General features: G+C 50.5%; 5 protein-coding genes and 1 non-coding gene across 6 annotated transcripts; 2 read left to right on the top strand and 4 right to left on the bottom strand.

Moving 5' to 3' along the window:
- Nucleotides 1–1,217: 1,217 nt before the first annotated feature.
- GLRG_00967 (uncharacterized protein) lies at nt 1,218–1,982 on the top strand (the record flags this gene model as incomplete). Its single annotated transcript, XM_008091652.1, has 1 exon — nt 1,218–1,982. One exon carries the CDS (start codon nt 1,218–1,220, stop codon nt 1,980–1,982), a length of 765 nt encoding a protein of 254 aa, XP_008089843.1.
- Nucleotides 1,983–2,535: 553 nt separating this feature from the next.
- On the bottom strand, nt 2,536–3,819 carry GLRG_00966 (uncharacterized protein; the record flags this gene model as incomplete). The annotated part of the gene is made up of 2 exons (XM_008091651.1): nt 2,536–2,611; nt 2,675–3,819. 2 exons carry the CDS (start codon nt 3,817–3,819, stop codon nt 2,536–2,538), a joined length of 1,221 nt encoding a protein of 406 aa, XP_008089842.1.
- Nucleotides 3,820–6,346: 2,527 nt separating this feature from the next.
- On the bottom strand, nt 6,347–7,188 carry GLRG_00965 (uncharacterized protein; the record flags this gene model as incomplete). Its single annotated transcript, XM_008091650.1, has 2 exons — nt 6,347–7,034; nt 7,091–7,188. The coding sequence occupies 2 exons, from the start codon at nt 7,186–7,188 to the stop codon at nt 6,347–6,349; spliced, it is 786 nt and encodes a 261-aa protein (XP_008089841.1).
- A 3,105-nt stretch (nt 7,189–10,293) lies between these two features.
- GLRG_00964 (amidase) lies at nt 10,294–12,123 on the top strand (the record flags this gene model as incomplete). Its single annotated transcript, XM_008091649.1, has 4 exons — nt 10,294–10,363; nt 10,420–10,973; nt 11,027–11,895; nt 11,976–12,123. The coding sequence occupies 4 exons, from the start codon at nt 10,294–10,296 to the stop codon at nt 12,121–12,123; spliced, it is 1,641 nt and encodes a 546-aa protein (XP_008089840.1).
- A 338-nt stretch (nt 12,124–12,461) lies between these two features.
- GLRG_13031 lies at nt 12,462–12,533 on the bottom strand. Its single transcript has one exon. It is a non-coding gene; the product is annotated as a tRNA-Met (tRNA).
- Nucleotides 12,534–12,906: 373 nt separating this feature from the next.
- On the bottom strand, nt 12,907–14,787 carry GLRG_00963 (amino acid permease; the record flags this gene model as incomplete). Its single annotated transcript, XM_008091648.1, has 3 exons — nt 12,907–13,936; nt 14,000–14,293; nt 14,387–14,787. 3 exons carry the CDS (start codon nt 14,785–14,787, stop codon nt 12,907–12,909), a joined length of 1,725 nt encoding a protein of 574 aa, XP_008089839.1.
- Nucleotides 14,788–15,316: the final 529 nt, after the last annotated feature.

Below are 15,316 nucleotides of genomic sequence, written 5' to 3'. Positions count from 1 at the left end.
CATGTTACAAGTCGTCTAGTCTTTGAGCTGAGACCCCTTATCTAAGCAGCGGCATCCTGGTTAGAACTTCCCAAGGCATGGATACACGAGTCACGATGGGTAGTCTGGATGGTTGCCATACTTTGCTGTCCGACATGTCACAAATCACCCGGTAATCATATCGGCTGACTGCTAAGTCATTAGCCCATTAGCAAAAAGTAAAGATGCCAACAATGACTACATCCGTAGACCGCTGCTGAGCTACTGTGGCCGATTATAGGCTAATTCACTATATGGGTCTTTATCACAGTTGCAGAATTAAGACTTGGCATGGCGTCTTCATGTTAGCCCGCGATGTATTTATAAGCATACTCTCTAATGTACATATATCATGGACTTAACTTGCATCTGAATTTTATGCCTTCTCCTTTCTAGCCGCCTATTGTCTGTCAATAAGGGGAAACTCACATTCCTTATCCTACCAGGTTATCTACATACCTAGAGTGACATTGCATGCCGAGGGTTCTGCTATTAATGGTCGAAGGAGTCTTTTCTCTTTGATCAACACACAATCAGCTAATGTTTAAGAACTATTACGTAGGTAATCAATGAGTTTTCATGTTCAAGCTGTCATAAAGCCACACAGGACAAGCAGATTCATTAGTTGATGGGCTGAACCTCAGTCATTGATCTCTAAGCCCGGTTTGGCAAGCCGTTAGAGTAGAATTTGACCTTGAAATAGGCTTAGTCTGGCTTCAGAGTTATGCATCGAGCCATTAGGATATTGATCATCATCAAAGACCTTAGAAGATAACCCCCTTCCCAAATTCATCACTGTAGATCAAATATATGGGCGGTAAATATATACAAGAGACATTGTAGATCTATGAATAACATATCTCTATTTGCTTTGATTACTTTGAGGAACTCATCAAGCTTTGTAAATAATTCAACCCTTCTGTACCCTGTAATTGAACATAATTCTATGATGTTTCTCTGTGATTCATGACAAGCATCCACATCAATGGAATACCGGTGTGTTTGGTCTTTGATTCACTTCACCTATCTCAATAGATATACAAGCCACTACAATTTCACATTGAAGGCACTTCTATTTCTCAAAATCAAAGCATCAACAGTAGCGTCTCCCATACTTATCAACATCAGCACTGAAGTCAGAATCCAACACCCTACTTGCTTGACATAGAGTCTCAACATACTAAACACGCAGAATCATCATGACACAAGACATGAACCTTCGAGGACTTCGTGTTCACATTCGCTTTTCGCTACCTGAAGAGGCTCCTGGTACCCAGTGGGTGGTTAAGTGCGATAATGCGGCTGATCTGGCATGCTCTTGCCCAGGACGCTTCCGTATTTCTCCAAACCCTGGAAATTCTTCCATGGAAGCCATCAATCGATCTATTGCCCGACTAGGAATTCAGAGAGTTGGTATATACTTGAGGCAATGCTCAGAGGACAAGATTATCCTGACGGGCTTTGGCAAGTGCTACAAAAAGTATAAGCAAAGAGGCTGGTCTGTCCCCGACCTTGACAATGACATGGCAGAGTTTCTCAGCCGGTTCCCTTTTGTGGTTTTCTTGATCACAAGAACCGTACTGCTTAGCACAGTTTTGCTCTACAGTCCTGACACTCCTGAGTATCCAGGACTCAACTTCGCGAAAGTGGTGAAGACTTGCCCATCACAAGCCGTCGGCATGGCAAACAGAAAGTGCATTGTTATCTACACAAGTGAGGACAGCTTGGGGTACCCGCAGAAACCCATTAGTCTTTACGACTTGGACATCCTTGATGATGATTCTGACTTCGATTTCTCGAGAAGCTTTACCAGGACCTATGACTTCTGCGTTGCTGCAAGTCGAAACCGAGGCGAGGACCTGCCGCAATTGATTTTCGGCCATGATGATGGGTCAGAGAGTGAATGTCACTCGAGCGGACAAGACAACTCTGACGATGAATCCATTGACAACTTCATGGTTTAAGAGAAACAGATAGGGAGTTGCGGTCTACGTGCAACCTTAATACTAGCTTGGCATAAAGTCAGAAGCAAGCAAAGTCTTAACACAGAACTACCAGCATTGGTTTTTGAAATAAAAAGTAGCGCTTACAAAGAACGTCTTAAACATAGATCCTTAGACAACAATTAGGAAAGAAGTCCTCAATTGCTTTGCACAAAGCTCTTTACTTTCTTTCGTAAGTACAGTATTTACTTAGTCTCAGCATGATGCTTCACATAATGACATATTGATAGTGCAGCAGCTAGTTTGATCTCTGCCTTTTCAAGTTTTCTTTTTGATAACAGAAGACCAGATAGAGCTACCAGACCGGCTTCTTTTCAACAGCACGGATACATAAAAACTGAGATACAAAATGGCAGTAAGCGTACATTGATAAGGTTAGAAGCCATTGTAACTAGTAGATCCACTGTCAAATGTCTGTATTCAGATTGACAATGCCTTCAATAGTTATCTTTGAGATTACTATACATAAAGCAGAATCCAGAGTTACTTTCCAGTAGAAATCACAACCAAACTGCTAGTCCTTGGAGAGGTACAGGTCTGTAGTAGAAACATCTGTGGAGCCCCTGGCCTGCTCCAGCGAAGGGCATTGACTATCTTTTGAATCTAGCTCTAAGAGACCACTTGAAGGACACTTCTATAACTAAATTACTCACTCTTCCCAATGGTCTGCTGACTCGTAGCGCTTGATTGGGACGCCGATGGTAGAGACCTGTCCCCGAGCATTGATCCCGCCGTGGCCAACAATAACCTTCCTCTCCACATCAAAACAATTGGTTTTGTAGATGCTGTCGCAAAGGTTGTATAGTCGCTTGACAGTCATATCGCAGTAGGCTTTCTCTCGCAGTGAGACGACATCGTAACCATACGATGAAGTACTGTTGCAGACCAGTGAAGCCTCATGTCCCTCTGCTCTGGTAATGATGAGGTGCCCAGTATCCACATTTGTGCCTGACCTATTTGCAAGCTTCTTTCTCTTACCTTCCAGTTGGGTGGCCGTTGATGATCGTCTCATAATGGGATCGGGATCAAAATCGGCATCCATGTCCCACTTGACCTTGTCGGTGGCTTGTTTTGGATCCTTGTCTCTGCCTTCCAAACCAGTGATTTTGTCGGGGATGTATTGCAAAGGAGGCTTAAAAATGGGTATCTCGCTGCCTTCCCATAGGTATTTCCAGAACGCCAGACGTGGTGTGCTTTTGCACATGTAATCTTTGTCCTCTCTGTACATCTCCACCTTGTCGGGAGTTCCAATGAAGTCGGGGAGATGAAAGCTCATAGACCGCGCGTTGAAATTGTCTGTGTGGTCTGCATCAATCCAGACGCACTTCGGATGTGGTAGTTTGGTATCCAGTCGTCGCCGACTCAAGAACCAACTCTGGCCGCATCGAGCAGCTACGTCGCCAAAGAGGACAGCGGACATCTTTCCGTTTGAAACCTGTATAGCTGAGATACATATAGCGTCCTGGCTCCATTGGTACAAGGTCACATATTTTGGCGATTCCATTGGGTCGTCGTGTATGTCGTGCTGGATCTTGATTATATGATCGTCGAGGTTGTTGATCTTCGAAATTGTGTTGTGATCTCCTGAAGTTCGAGTTCCCAACCTAAATCCGCGGTCGTCCAAAAGCTCAATTATTGGCTCATGGCCGCCTGCACCTCTTTCGTCTCCAAGCATCAGAGTGACGAGGGTGTAGTCCACGTGCTGTGAGGGAATGCCTCGGTCATGTGACCACTGGACGTTGAAGATATAGTCGTTGACACCAACGAGAATGCCTAGGAGCAAGCGTCCTGCAACCATTGTGATGGCCTCTTTTTCGGAAACAAAACAATATTGATGTCAAATATCGCCCCTATTGTTCTCAATCCAGGACAAGGACTTGTAGTCCGAAATGCCCCAAGGGAGTAGAAATGAAGTGAGACTTATCTACCGAACAACTGAACAATTTGATGTAAGTCCAGACAGCTGTCCAGTGAAAAGCGACTTTTATAGATTCATCATGCGGTCCTAGAAGAAGCCTTCTCGGAGTGCTTGAGCGTCTTGGACAAAGGAGCTTACTGCCAGCAGACTTCATTTAGCAAGTAAGGGACTAGGAAAGGGATAGGTTTCTTTCGAAGGCATCAAAAATAAGAATATCACCAAAGAAGTAAGGGAATAGTCCATGGATACTCCCTCAAGGAGCTTGGCAGCTTTGAAGGGAAGCAAATATCTCCCAGGATATAGACTGATAACAATTGCCTCGGACTTTACTTCTGACTCCAGTGAAGTTATCTCAGAAGAACCAGCGCAAAAGTCCAAGTCTAATCCGATTCTTGAGCAGAAGTCAGTTTAAGCAAAATATGTACATACAGATCCAGTTAGGGGGTGTCTCCTAACACACCATCAGTCCCAAGGATTGCTAACCTGACCTCTTCTGTGAAATGATTGGGATTTGGGTCAAAGAATTGCACGTTCCAGACTCTGGTGTATGACGGGTTCCACAACTCATAATGGTTTCACAAGAGACGCTGGTAAACCCCAATCTGTGCTCCCAGGCAATGGACTTTTTGTTGCCTTGTCAGTGCACTGTTGTTGTGGATTCTTCTTCCCTTCTCTTTGCATCTTTTTGGTTTTCTTCTGCTTTTTTTGTCCGGTATTCAAAGGATGAAAAAGACCTCAAATAACCGATAACTGCCAGTAAAACCAATCAAGGGCTGGATACCAAACTCGCCAGGCACAAATCTCTATCACAACCAAAGCCGGGTGAGGATTGCCTTGTTTATTCAGTCCCAAAATCATAGAAAGGGACCTTACTAACAGCATAATTTCCATTAGGTCATTTTGGGTCGCATGTTCCAAGGATGCAAGTACAAGGGACATTGATTGTAAAGCATTCACACGCCAATTTGCATCCCCCTTGTGAGAAAGACTCAGCTTTTGAGCAAGCTTGATCATAAACTAGACTTTGCCAAGCCTGAAACCCTAAAGTCCATGTCCATTCAATAGGCAATCCGCCTTATATGGCTTGAAATCCTGGGCCATCTGACTTTCTCTTTGCGACCACTTTACCGAGACTATCTAGCCTTTCAAGAAACAAGTCTTGTAGTTTCAACAAAGAATATGAACCAGATACATTTCAATCTTCCAGTTGCGTGTGTAATCTAGTATTCTTGCTATTGAAGATGAACAAAGATCATGGATGGGTATGGAACGCATCTCGAGTCTGACGCGTTAAGGGTCAGCAATAGTAACCATTCCACAAGCTGCTGGGCCATTCTTTTCACTCCCACGTCAACAAAGTGTAATTAAATATGGATTAATGTATTGCATATGATATTTGGATGCAATCCAGCTATCCAACCCAATTATCTACCTGTCGCTTGTGAAGTTTTCAGCTAATTGCTGGCATTGTGGCATCTCCATTACACCTTGCTATTGTTGACCTGATATATCTAGAACTCTATTTATGTCATATCAATAAGTTTACAAAATGATATGCTTCATGATCTGCAAATGTTCCTTCACTGGGAGGCTGACTAGTTTTTGCTGCTTTCATCCAAGAGATACGTAGGAGGCACCAAGTGTAATACTACTCGAGACCGATTAGGTTTAACCAGGCTTAGGTCAACTTCAGCATAAAAGAACTGAATAGATAGAAGAGCATCGAATACACAGCCCTGCTATGTACATTATCTTTGGCGAGGAATGCCCATCCAATCACCAATCATGGCTCCATCAACGAACTGTAACAGTGGCTAGTACTGCGAGGCTACCATTGCTAAACACTCCCAAAGACTAACCCACTGACTATCTCCGGCTTCAATATGTATCCCTAATATCCGTAGACATCTCTTCACGCAACTTTTACTGATTCTAGAAATCTGCCTGCGTCAAATTCGAACTCTATACCCCTGGAGGCAAGCTCCAGGAGTTGAAATTACCCAATCACATGGCGACATTTGTTAGTCATTTAGACTTTGTGCAGAAATGAGGCTCGTCGGAGAACGGATGTGCTCTGACGGGGGTCATCCTGCTACCATGAAGCATAGGCGGTATGGAATCCGACTTGTGAACCTTCAATCATTTACAGCCGTGATTCATAGTTACATGTCAACCTGTCGGCCCTGGGCCAAAGCCATTGATATGCATCCCATTCCATGGCTGGTTCTTCGCGTCGCAGACGTCACCCAACCTCCGAAATAAAGTTTGGAATTATGGACTTCAGGCTGACCCAAAACGCGCCCGTTAGAAATAATGTGTCGATCCCAGCTTTCGTATACAGTCCGCTGTCTCTTGGTGGATGGCTGGCTTAGTTCCCTGCTGAAAAAGCAATTGTCAACACAAAAGCTCAACTAACGATCTTCGCGGGAACAGCAAGGGGCAAGGCACCACCGGCTCCAGCGGGATTCGGTGCTTGCGGCTCCGTAGCGGGACCTTGGGGTGCCGCGGCCGGCTTGCCGCCTTGGACTCCCACAGCAGCACCAGCCACGAGAGCTCCTGCTGGTGCAGGAGCTGGGGTATTAGGGTCTTTGGCCTTGGGCGGGTCGATTCTGGCTGGGACGAGGGCGGGCTTTGCAGGGTCAAGGTTACCTTTGGCGGCATCACCGGCAGCATCACCGGCAGCCGCAGCAGCGGCTCCGGCAGCAGAGTTGCCCTTCTTCGGTTGCTGTTGCGAATTGGGAGCGCCAGCATTGCGGGCGGCGACGTTGGGGGCAGCGGCGGGCGTCTTCGGAGTAGTAGCACCAGCACCGCCGGCAGCGTTGGCCGCGTTGGCCGGGCGGTTGGCGGGGTTGGCGGCCTTTGCCTGATTGTTGGCGGGATTGGCCGCCTTTGCCGGACGGTTAGCCGCGTTGGCCGCGTTGGCTTTCGCCTTATTTTTCTTGCCACCGGCGGCACCCCCTAGAAGCTTGCCAACAAGCTTGGCGAGCTGTCTGGGCTTAACCTCTGGGGCGACTAGTGCGGCGTCTGGCTGTTCAACAGCGGCTACAGCTACTGGAGGATCAATGCTTGGTGTGTCTGCCCTTGGATCAAGTCCACTGTTACCTGTCAATCGTTTGTCACCACGACTATCTCTAGGGCGGAGAGAACCTACCTGGGTTCTCTAGGCGACACGTCGGACCCTGCCGGAGCACCATTGATGCCGACTAGGAGGGCCGAGGCAAGGACGAGAACTGACGTTGAGAACCTCATCGTAGCAAGTGGTGAAGTCGTTTCAATAACAGAAAGTGAATAGAACGTGGAAAGAGAGGAAGAAAATACAACCAAGTTTCGATTGGTGCGTGGTAGAAGAGAAATGCTAATCGATGTTTATATGTCGTAAGGATCAGTGTGGAAACTGAGGGGCCAGCCTGGTCTTCCATTTTTCAAGTTGGCGACGGATCTTCCTTTAATACTTCTTCTGAACGACCTCAGCTTATTGTCCCAGCCAGGGATGTCATATCCTCACTCAAACCTTGAGGGCTTCGTCCACGGCACCAATTGACGAGTGCTTGTTGGTCCCTTGGTGACGAGCTACGGTTAACATTCGTGAAAAGACCGACTCGCGAGAGGCTGAAACCAGCATCCATAGTTGTTCGACGATAGATGCTAGACTTCGCGTCTAGGAGTGGTCATACTTGGACGGGCCATCCACGAAAAGGGTGGATCCACATGGTTTGGGACACCACCTTGCAACGGGATTGCCTAAGTTTCCTGAGGAATGGAGGCGATCCCTTGTAAAGTCATCTACCCAAGGTTACCTGTGGGGATAAAGGCAGGTTCCGACTAGAAAGCTCCCTTCCCATGGTGTGAGGATCAAGAAACTTCCGCAGAATAAGGCAAGAAACCGAATTCGTCCGGTCTGGCAATGTTTCAGCGCCCCACGATAATGTATATCGAGGCAATTTCATCGCTCACTCGGCAAGCGGTATACATATCATAAGCTTACCTTACGGGATCCCGACTCCAATGTTGCCAAGCAAGGGGATGGTTGCCACGGTCTGTGTAGCCGAACCCACGAATTCGACCCCGCCCCGGAGGTTTCGTAAACTCTGCCCTTCTCTCGTGATGCTCAAATGCTGAGGGCAGTCTGCAAAGTTTTCGTTAGGCCCATTTCGAATGTGTTTTATTACGTAGAGTCATGTCGGAGCATTACATGGTCCATGGTTGGTTGTGTGCGGCCAGAGAAGAAGAACAAAAACTTAACCTCTCGGTGTAGCTGACAAGTCTTGGGTGTATACGCCATCGGATCCCGAGGAACTAGTTCTACCCTGTACCCATGAGACGCAATAGAAGCAAGCAAATCGTGTTATGGTAGGTGGGCTTGCCCGGGGCTCGACTTTGCACGAGCAATCAATTTCAACGCCGGACAGAGCCAGCGTCCACGTTCAGTCCTGATATATTCCTGCCAAGGCCGAAGTTCTTTATGCCGCACGACCCCGATTCCGGTGACAGCTATGGAATGGACGACCAAGGCCGCTTCAGATGGCATTGCTTGTGATGATCTCGTAGCGAACTGTGGTGGTTCAGCAACACTGTCAGATGAGAATACTGGGCGCTTTTGGTGATTTTAAGCAAGAGAACGATGTCAGATTGAATGGCTAGAACGGTAGCAGCTACTGACGCGCGCTGGGATCAACGAAGATATGTACGGAAGTGGCCAATGCATAAAGTCGCGGATCAGGTTTGCCGTTCGGTTGTTCGGCGAGGAGCTACCAAGCAGCTGGACTCCGGGAACCGCATACCTGGTAATTATAGCGACGATCACGTTTCGTGCGCCTCCCATCGGTATGGATGTGCCGAAATACAAGGTTGAGGAAGACCTGCCGAGATGCCTGACTGTGCGACTGGTGGCTGCATCTGATAGTAAGAACAGACTGAATCGGCGGGCACCGTATCAAAAGACGGGATGGTCCAGTGGCAAATATGCAGGTACAACAATGCAACCTATGGCGTCTCCGGAAACCGTCCACTGCTGGACACTCTGCCGCTGCTTGCGTAGGCGAGGACAAGTGAGGGGCTGGGCTTGCTATTGTTTAGTGACAAAGTTCAAGGGCTAGTCACAGGGGCCATGCAGTTGTGTTTGAACAGAGGCTAAACATTTGTTGCTAACAAGGTCTTATTGGGGTACCTTGCAATTTCTATCGAGGTCGCAGGTGTCCGCTGAAACGTGGGTAGATGGGTTTGAACGACTGATGCCGCCAGAACACCGCCGGGGTCTCGTGGGCCGATGAGCAAACGTGAAGCAAGGACAATAGCTACATGGGATTTCACGATGCAGGATGTTAAGTATGCTGCAGTGATTATTTTGGATACTTGGGAACTGGATTGGGCTGGAAGCTTCGGTACTACAGCTCTCCAGCCTTGAATCAACCCAGGCCCTGGCCGAGATAAGGTCACAAACAACTTCATCAAGGGCAACTGCCTGACCAAGAACCAGATAAAGTCTATGTATGAGAACAGTGTATCAGCCCGAGTATATGGATAGAGGGCAGCGACTGGCCTACGTATAGTATAGTATATATAGCCTTAGTGATGATGCCGGTGCAAAAGGATCAAAACCTCCTTATATAATCATCGGGATTTCTCCGGGTTTCTCTCCCTACAAAAGATGATACGCCGGATATCAGCCGGCCTCGGATGCTGAGGTAAGCCGGAGGCTTGTCCGGCCGTGCAGGTACGTACCGGTCTCCACCCGCCGGGTTTCTCCCGCGGCCCCCGGCGCCTTCGGCATTTGTTCCCCGCACTTTGTTTCTCTTGATGCTTTCAAGCCCCTCCCCTTTTCCTTCAATCTGTCGGCTTCTGATGCGGGAGTACCTACCGGTAAACGTTCTTGTCAACGGTCTTGGAAAGCCATCGAAGGATTCCTGTGATCTCATCATCCACCGGTAAGCGATTGGGTTCCAGAAGATTGAGACCCGCATGCTGTGCGTGTTTGCCTGTACTGTCTTGCATTATCAAGAGAAGCAGGCAAGAAACCTTGTACGTCATGACTTTTTTCCTTTTGCTGGGTTGATCGCACCGAGCTGCCCTTTTGGGGTGCATCCGCCAGAATACTAGCGCGCCCTAGAGGCTCATGATCCCGGACGTCTCTTATCAGCGTTGCCGTTGGTCGGGGCCGTGGCGGCGAAATCCTCCAAGCGACGCAGCGTTGCATCAATCTGGGCATGCAGACGGAGGAGGAGAGGGACTCGCTTGGAACTCGATATCTATATTAGATCAGAGCCCATTTGGATGCATCTTCCGGGTGCCTGGATGTGCCCCAGTCGATTGAGCTCTTGACGATTTCCACCTTTTGCACTCGATTGCACCATGACAATGCAGCGTTCGCTTCTCGCTGCGGCCCTCGTCTGGCTAGCAGTCGCCAACATAGCGACCTGCTTAAGCGGTACGTTTAAATCGTATTGAGTTCGTCATATGTGCATCGGCTAACTTTGTTTCCAGTCAAGGGTGTTCAATTTCCCAGCCTATTGGACGTGACAATCGATGACCTGGCCAACGGCCTGGAGAAGGGTCTCTTCACCAGCGTCGATTTGGTCAACACCTATCTAGGCCGCATCAACCAGGTAAACGGCACCTTGAATGTCGTGACAGAGGTGAACCCCGATGCGCTCTCCATCGCTGCGGATTTGGACGCTTCGCGGGCCAAGGGGTCCATCAAAGGTCCGCTTCATGGAATCCCAATCCTCATCAAGAACAACATCGCGACCGCCGACAGGATGAACAACACCGCAGGGTCCTGGGCGCTCGTTGGTGCCAAAGTTTCACAGGACAGCTTCATGGCGAAGAAGCTGCGCGAGGCTGGTGCCATCATCCTTGGCAAGACAAATCTCAGCCAGTGGGCCAATTACAGGAGCAACAACACCAGCAACGGCTGGTCTGCCTATGGCGGCCAGGTATACGCCGCTTACTATCCCCAACAGGATCCGAGTGGAAGTTCTAGCGGCAGTGGCGTGGCCTCTGATCTGGGCCTTGCTCTTGCGACGTTGGGCACCGAGGTTTGTGCCGAAGCTTGCAGTACTGCTGATTGTTTCGTGCTGACACTCGTCAGACTGACGGCTCAATCGTCTCTCCTGCTCAGCGTAACAACCTAGTCGGCATCAAACCGACCGTGGGCCTCACCTCGAGGCACCTCGTCATCCCCATTAGCGAGCACCAAGATACGATCGGGCCAATGGCCCGGACCGTCAAGGACGCTGCTTACATCCTACACGCAATCGCCGGAGCGGACTCCAAGGATAACTACACCTCGGCAATTCCGAACAATGGGGAGATCCCCAACTACCCGGCGGCTTGCGACACCTACGCCCTCTGCGGAGCACGCATCGGCATCCCGCGCAACGCAATTGAGCTCTTCTCCGACAACACCACCGGCATCGAGACGCGCGCTTTCGAAGAGGCCCTCGACGTCTTCAGGTCAGCCGGCGCCATCATCGTCGATAACGCAAACTTTACCGCCGCTGACAAACTCGTGACCTCCAACTCGGAGACCATCGTCCTCAACGCCGACTTCATATCGAACCTGGCATCTTATCTCGCCGAGTTGAGCGTCAACCCAAACAACCTGTCATCTCTGGCCGACATCCGTGAGTTCACCCAGTCCTTTGGACTCGAGGCTTTTCCGGATCGCAACACGGCCGTGTGGGACCAGGCTCTGGACGAGCAGGGTTTCAACAACACCGACCCCCGTTTCTGGGCCGCGTGGCAAGAGAGCCAGTTCCTTGGCGGTGAAGGCGGACTGTTTGGAACGCTGGAGAGGCACGACCTCGACGCCGTCATCTTGCCGACCAGCTTCTCGAGCACGTGGGCCGCCATCGTTGGGGCGCCTGTTGTGACGGTCCCGTTAGGGTTCTACCCCGCGAATGCGACTGTGATCAAGAACGGCAGGGGGAACTTGGTAAACACCGGTCCCCATGTGCCGTAAGTGATTCGTCAATGCTGGTCATCATGACATAGATCTCAGATGACACTCTTACAAGACTTTGACTGACAACCTGCAGATTCGGCATCAGCTTTCTTGGTGCAAGGTTCCAGGAGGCTAAACTTATCGGGTTGGCATACGCGTATGAGCAGAGGACCCTTACTAGGTCAAGGGTTCGTCCATACATCACGCCCAACTTTGAGATTGGGGACGTGGCTGGGCGTTGAAATGATATTGAGGTTTTTGGGTTTCTGATATGACAAGACGGCCTTGGGTGTTGCCATGACAATATATTTGCATGTTCTTCGAGTTCGACAGACTTTCAAACTCCATACTTCAAATTCCTCCTAGTTTTGAACAGGGTTCAGTAACCTTTATTGAAGGGACCACAATTGTCAGAAAATGAAGCGGGATTTTTCACATACTCCAGCCAAGTTCAGATACCTGGACTAACGCTGATAAGTCTATGTGATCAAGGAATCGGAGCAGCAACCCCAGTGCCGAGATCTAAGCCCAATCCAAAAAGTTTATGGCAGAGCGGAAATGCAAAAAGGAAAAGTATATCTAGCACAACCTGGCTTCGATCCAGGGACCTCTGGGTTATGAGCCCAGCGCTCTACCCCTGAGCTATTGTGCTTGAGATGGCTTGGTGAGATATACTATTCTTCTGTTCATTTGGACCCATACAGTCTGTGTGTGAGTCATCTCGTGTAACTCGTTAATAACCCCCACCCACCCCCGGCCAAGTTCCGAGTCGCCTTGACAAAGCCGTGGTTTTCCGAAGCCCACCCTAGCCCACCACACACACCTAAGGAACTGCTGGCTTGAAAAACATCAACTTATTCGAATGGGTGACGACGTGTGCATAATAGACAATATCTTTGGTTTAGATTGGGATATCTAACGACTAGGCGGACCCAACACGCCGTGGTATATTCGCAGGACATGATACTCATGAAACGACAACAGTTCCCCTCCCCCCTTCTAGCATTACACATTCTTGTTTCCGCTCAGAACAGCCAGGACAGGAAGGTGTTGTAGAACCATCCGAACTTGCCGTCCTTGCCACCTCTAGCCTCCTTCTCGGCAGCCGTGCGAGCCAGGAATTCCTCCTCCTCGCGGTCGATGATGTCCTTGCCGGTGTAGAAGTCGGCCTCGTGGGACTTGACGCCACGAGTCTTGTAGTAGAGCTTGTGGCCGAAGATGAGGATGAGGTAGAGAGGAATACCGAGGTAACCAGTGATGAAGGTCTTGTACTTCTCCTTGCCGAAGTCGCCGCCGGTGAAGACGTCAAAGTTCTTGGTGAGCGCGACGATGATGCAGAGGGCCAGGGCGCCGTAGGATCCCCAGATGCCGAGGGGAGCGACGTAGGGGAGGATCTCGTTGGGGATGTTCTGGGCCTTGCGGGCCTTGCACCACCAGATGTGGGTGACGAGGATCGAGATCCAGGTCAGCAGACCGAAAATGGTGGTGAGGTTGACGAAGTAGCCGAAAACGGTCTTGGAGTCGTTGGAAACGTTCATGAAGGCCAGCAGGCAGAAGAGGGAGGAGAAGCCGAGGGCGTAGATGGGAACACCACGCTTGTCGGTGCGCTTGAAGATGGCGGGGGCAGAGCCGTCAGAGGCCAGACCGTAGAGGGTACGACTAGCGATGTACAAGTCCGAGTTGGATGCGGAGAAGACGAAGACGCAGATGCAGGCGTTGATGATGTGGGGGATGACCTTGACACCAGCGAGCGTGGCAGCGACGACGAAAGGTGAAGCGGAGGCGCCGGCCTGGGCCTTGTTGGCGAAGACGAGATCCGGGGAGTTGTAAGGGACGAGCATGCCGACGAGGAGGACACTCAAGCAGTAGAAGAACAAGATGCGGTAGAAGGTCAGCTTGATGGCACGGGGGACGGTCTTGCGGGGGTTCTGGGCCTCGGCAACGGTTACACCGACGAGCTCAGTTCCCAGGTAGGCGAAAGTGGCGTTGATCATGCAAGACCAGAAACCAAGGAAGCGACCGCTTGCGCCGGTGTCGATGTACTCCTTGAAGGCACTGAGACAATGTTAGTGGGCTGGCACAACCATCTGGTGATGCGGGTGCAGTTGGAAGACATACCCAGGGTTCTGCCAGTAGCGGAAGCCTTTGCGGTCGTGGTCGGGGCCACCGCCCAGGGCCAGAATGAGGGCGAAGAGGATGATTCCGACAATGGTGACGACCTTGAAGCTGGAAAGCCAGAACTCGAATTCGCCAAAGAACTTGATACCGAAGTAGTTGATGGCGATGATGACGACCAGGAAGATGGCGATGAAGACACCCGGGTTCACGGTCTCGCGCGGCACCCAGAACTGGATGACGAGGGCGGCGGCTGTAAGCTGGTTGGGCGTGACGATGATGTACTTGAACCAATAACTGTGAGGCAGACGGTCGGGTCAGCGCATGTGCGGAGGAAAGGCAGGCAAGCAGGCAGTGTTTCCGAAGGGGAGGATTATTGGGAGTACTTACGTCCAGCCGAGGGCAAAGCCGAGCGAGGGATCGCAGAATCTCGAGGCGTAGCCGGTGAATCCAGAGGAGATGGGAAGCCAGGCAGCCATCTCACCGAGACCAGCCATGACGAGGAAGACGATGAAACCGATGAGAGTGTATGAGATGAAGACGGAGCCGGGGCCGGCCTGGGCGAGGGCCTTGCCGGTTCCGATGATGAGACCGGTACCGATGGCGCCGCCAATGGCAATCATGGTGATGTGGCGAGCCTTAAGACCGCGATGCAGCGAGGTCTCCCCGCTGGTCTCCATACCGCGGATGTGGACATTGTCGGCATCGTAGGTCTGGGTCTGGTAGCCCGTCTTCTCGACATCGTGGGCGCCCTCCGAGGAGGACGTCCTCTTGACGAGGCCTTCGCTCATGGCTACTTGCGCGTGACGAGGAGGGGGGTTGTCGTACACTGTATGCAAGAGATCTGGGTTGGGAAGCAGTAGAGGAGTCGCGTGCTTCGCAGGAGAGATGGCTCTAGGAGCGAGAGGGATGAGAGGGAAGAAGAGGAATCCACGTCTAGGGAGAGGAGGGGGGCAAGACGTTCTTAATCAAGAAATTTCGGCGCCGCATGTGAGACCGGAGCAGCGACGGGCTATCATACGTGATTACGGCTTGCATGCCCGTTAGATCAACTGTCAGCCCAAGCTGTCTGCTCTCTGTCGCTCACACATCCCACCCCCATGTCTCTCTCTCTCTCTCTCTCTCTCTCTTACAGGTTCGTGGACTGGACCTGGCCTAGCTTGTAGCTTGCATGAGGCACTAGGTGGAGCCCTGCAGGCAGACTGGGGACCTCAGAGAGGTGGCATACGCCAAGACACTTATACTAGGCCGGGCGAGGGTGATCCCTGTGGTTTGCCTGGAAAGCGACGGACGAAGACAGCGACGTGTGTTGGCTGTAGA

The sequence above is a fragment of the Colletotrichum graminicola genome (genome assembly GCF_000149035.1).
Source record: "Colletotrichum graminicola M1.001 genomic scaffold supercont1.3, whole genome shotgun sequence".
In the NCBI taxonomy this organism is placed as follows: domain Eukaryota; kingdom Fungi; phylum Ascomycota; class Sordariomycetes; order Glomerellales; family Glomerellaceae; genus Colletotrichum; species Colletotrichum graminicola.
This window is presented reverse-complemented; position numbering and strand designations above follow the sequence as displayed.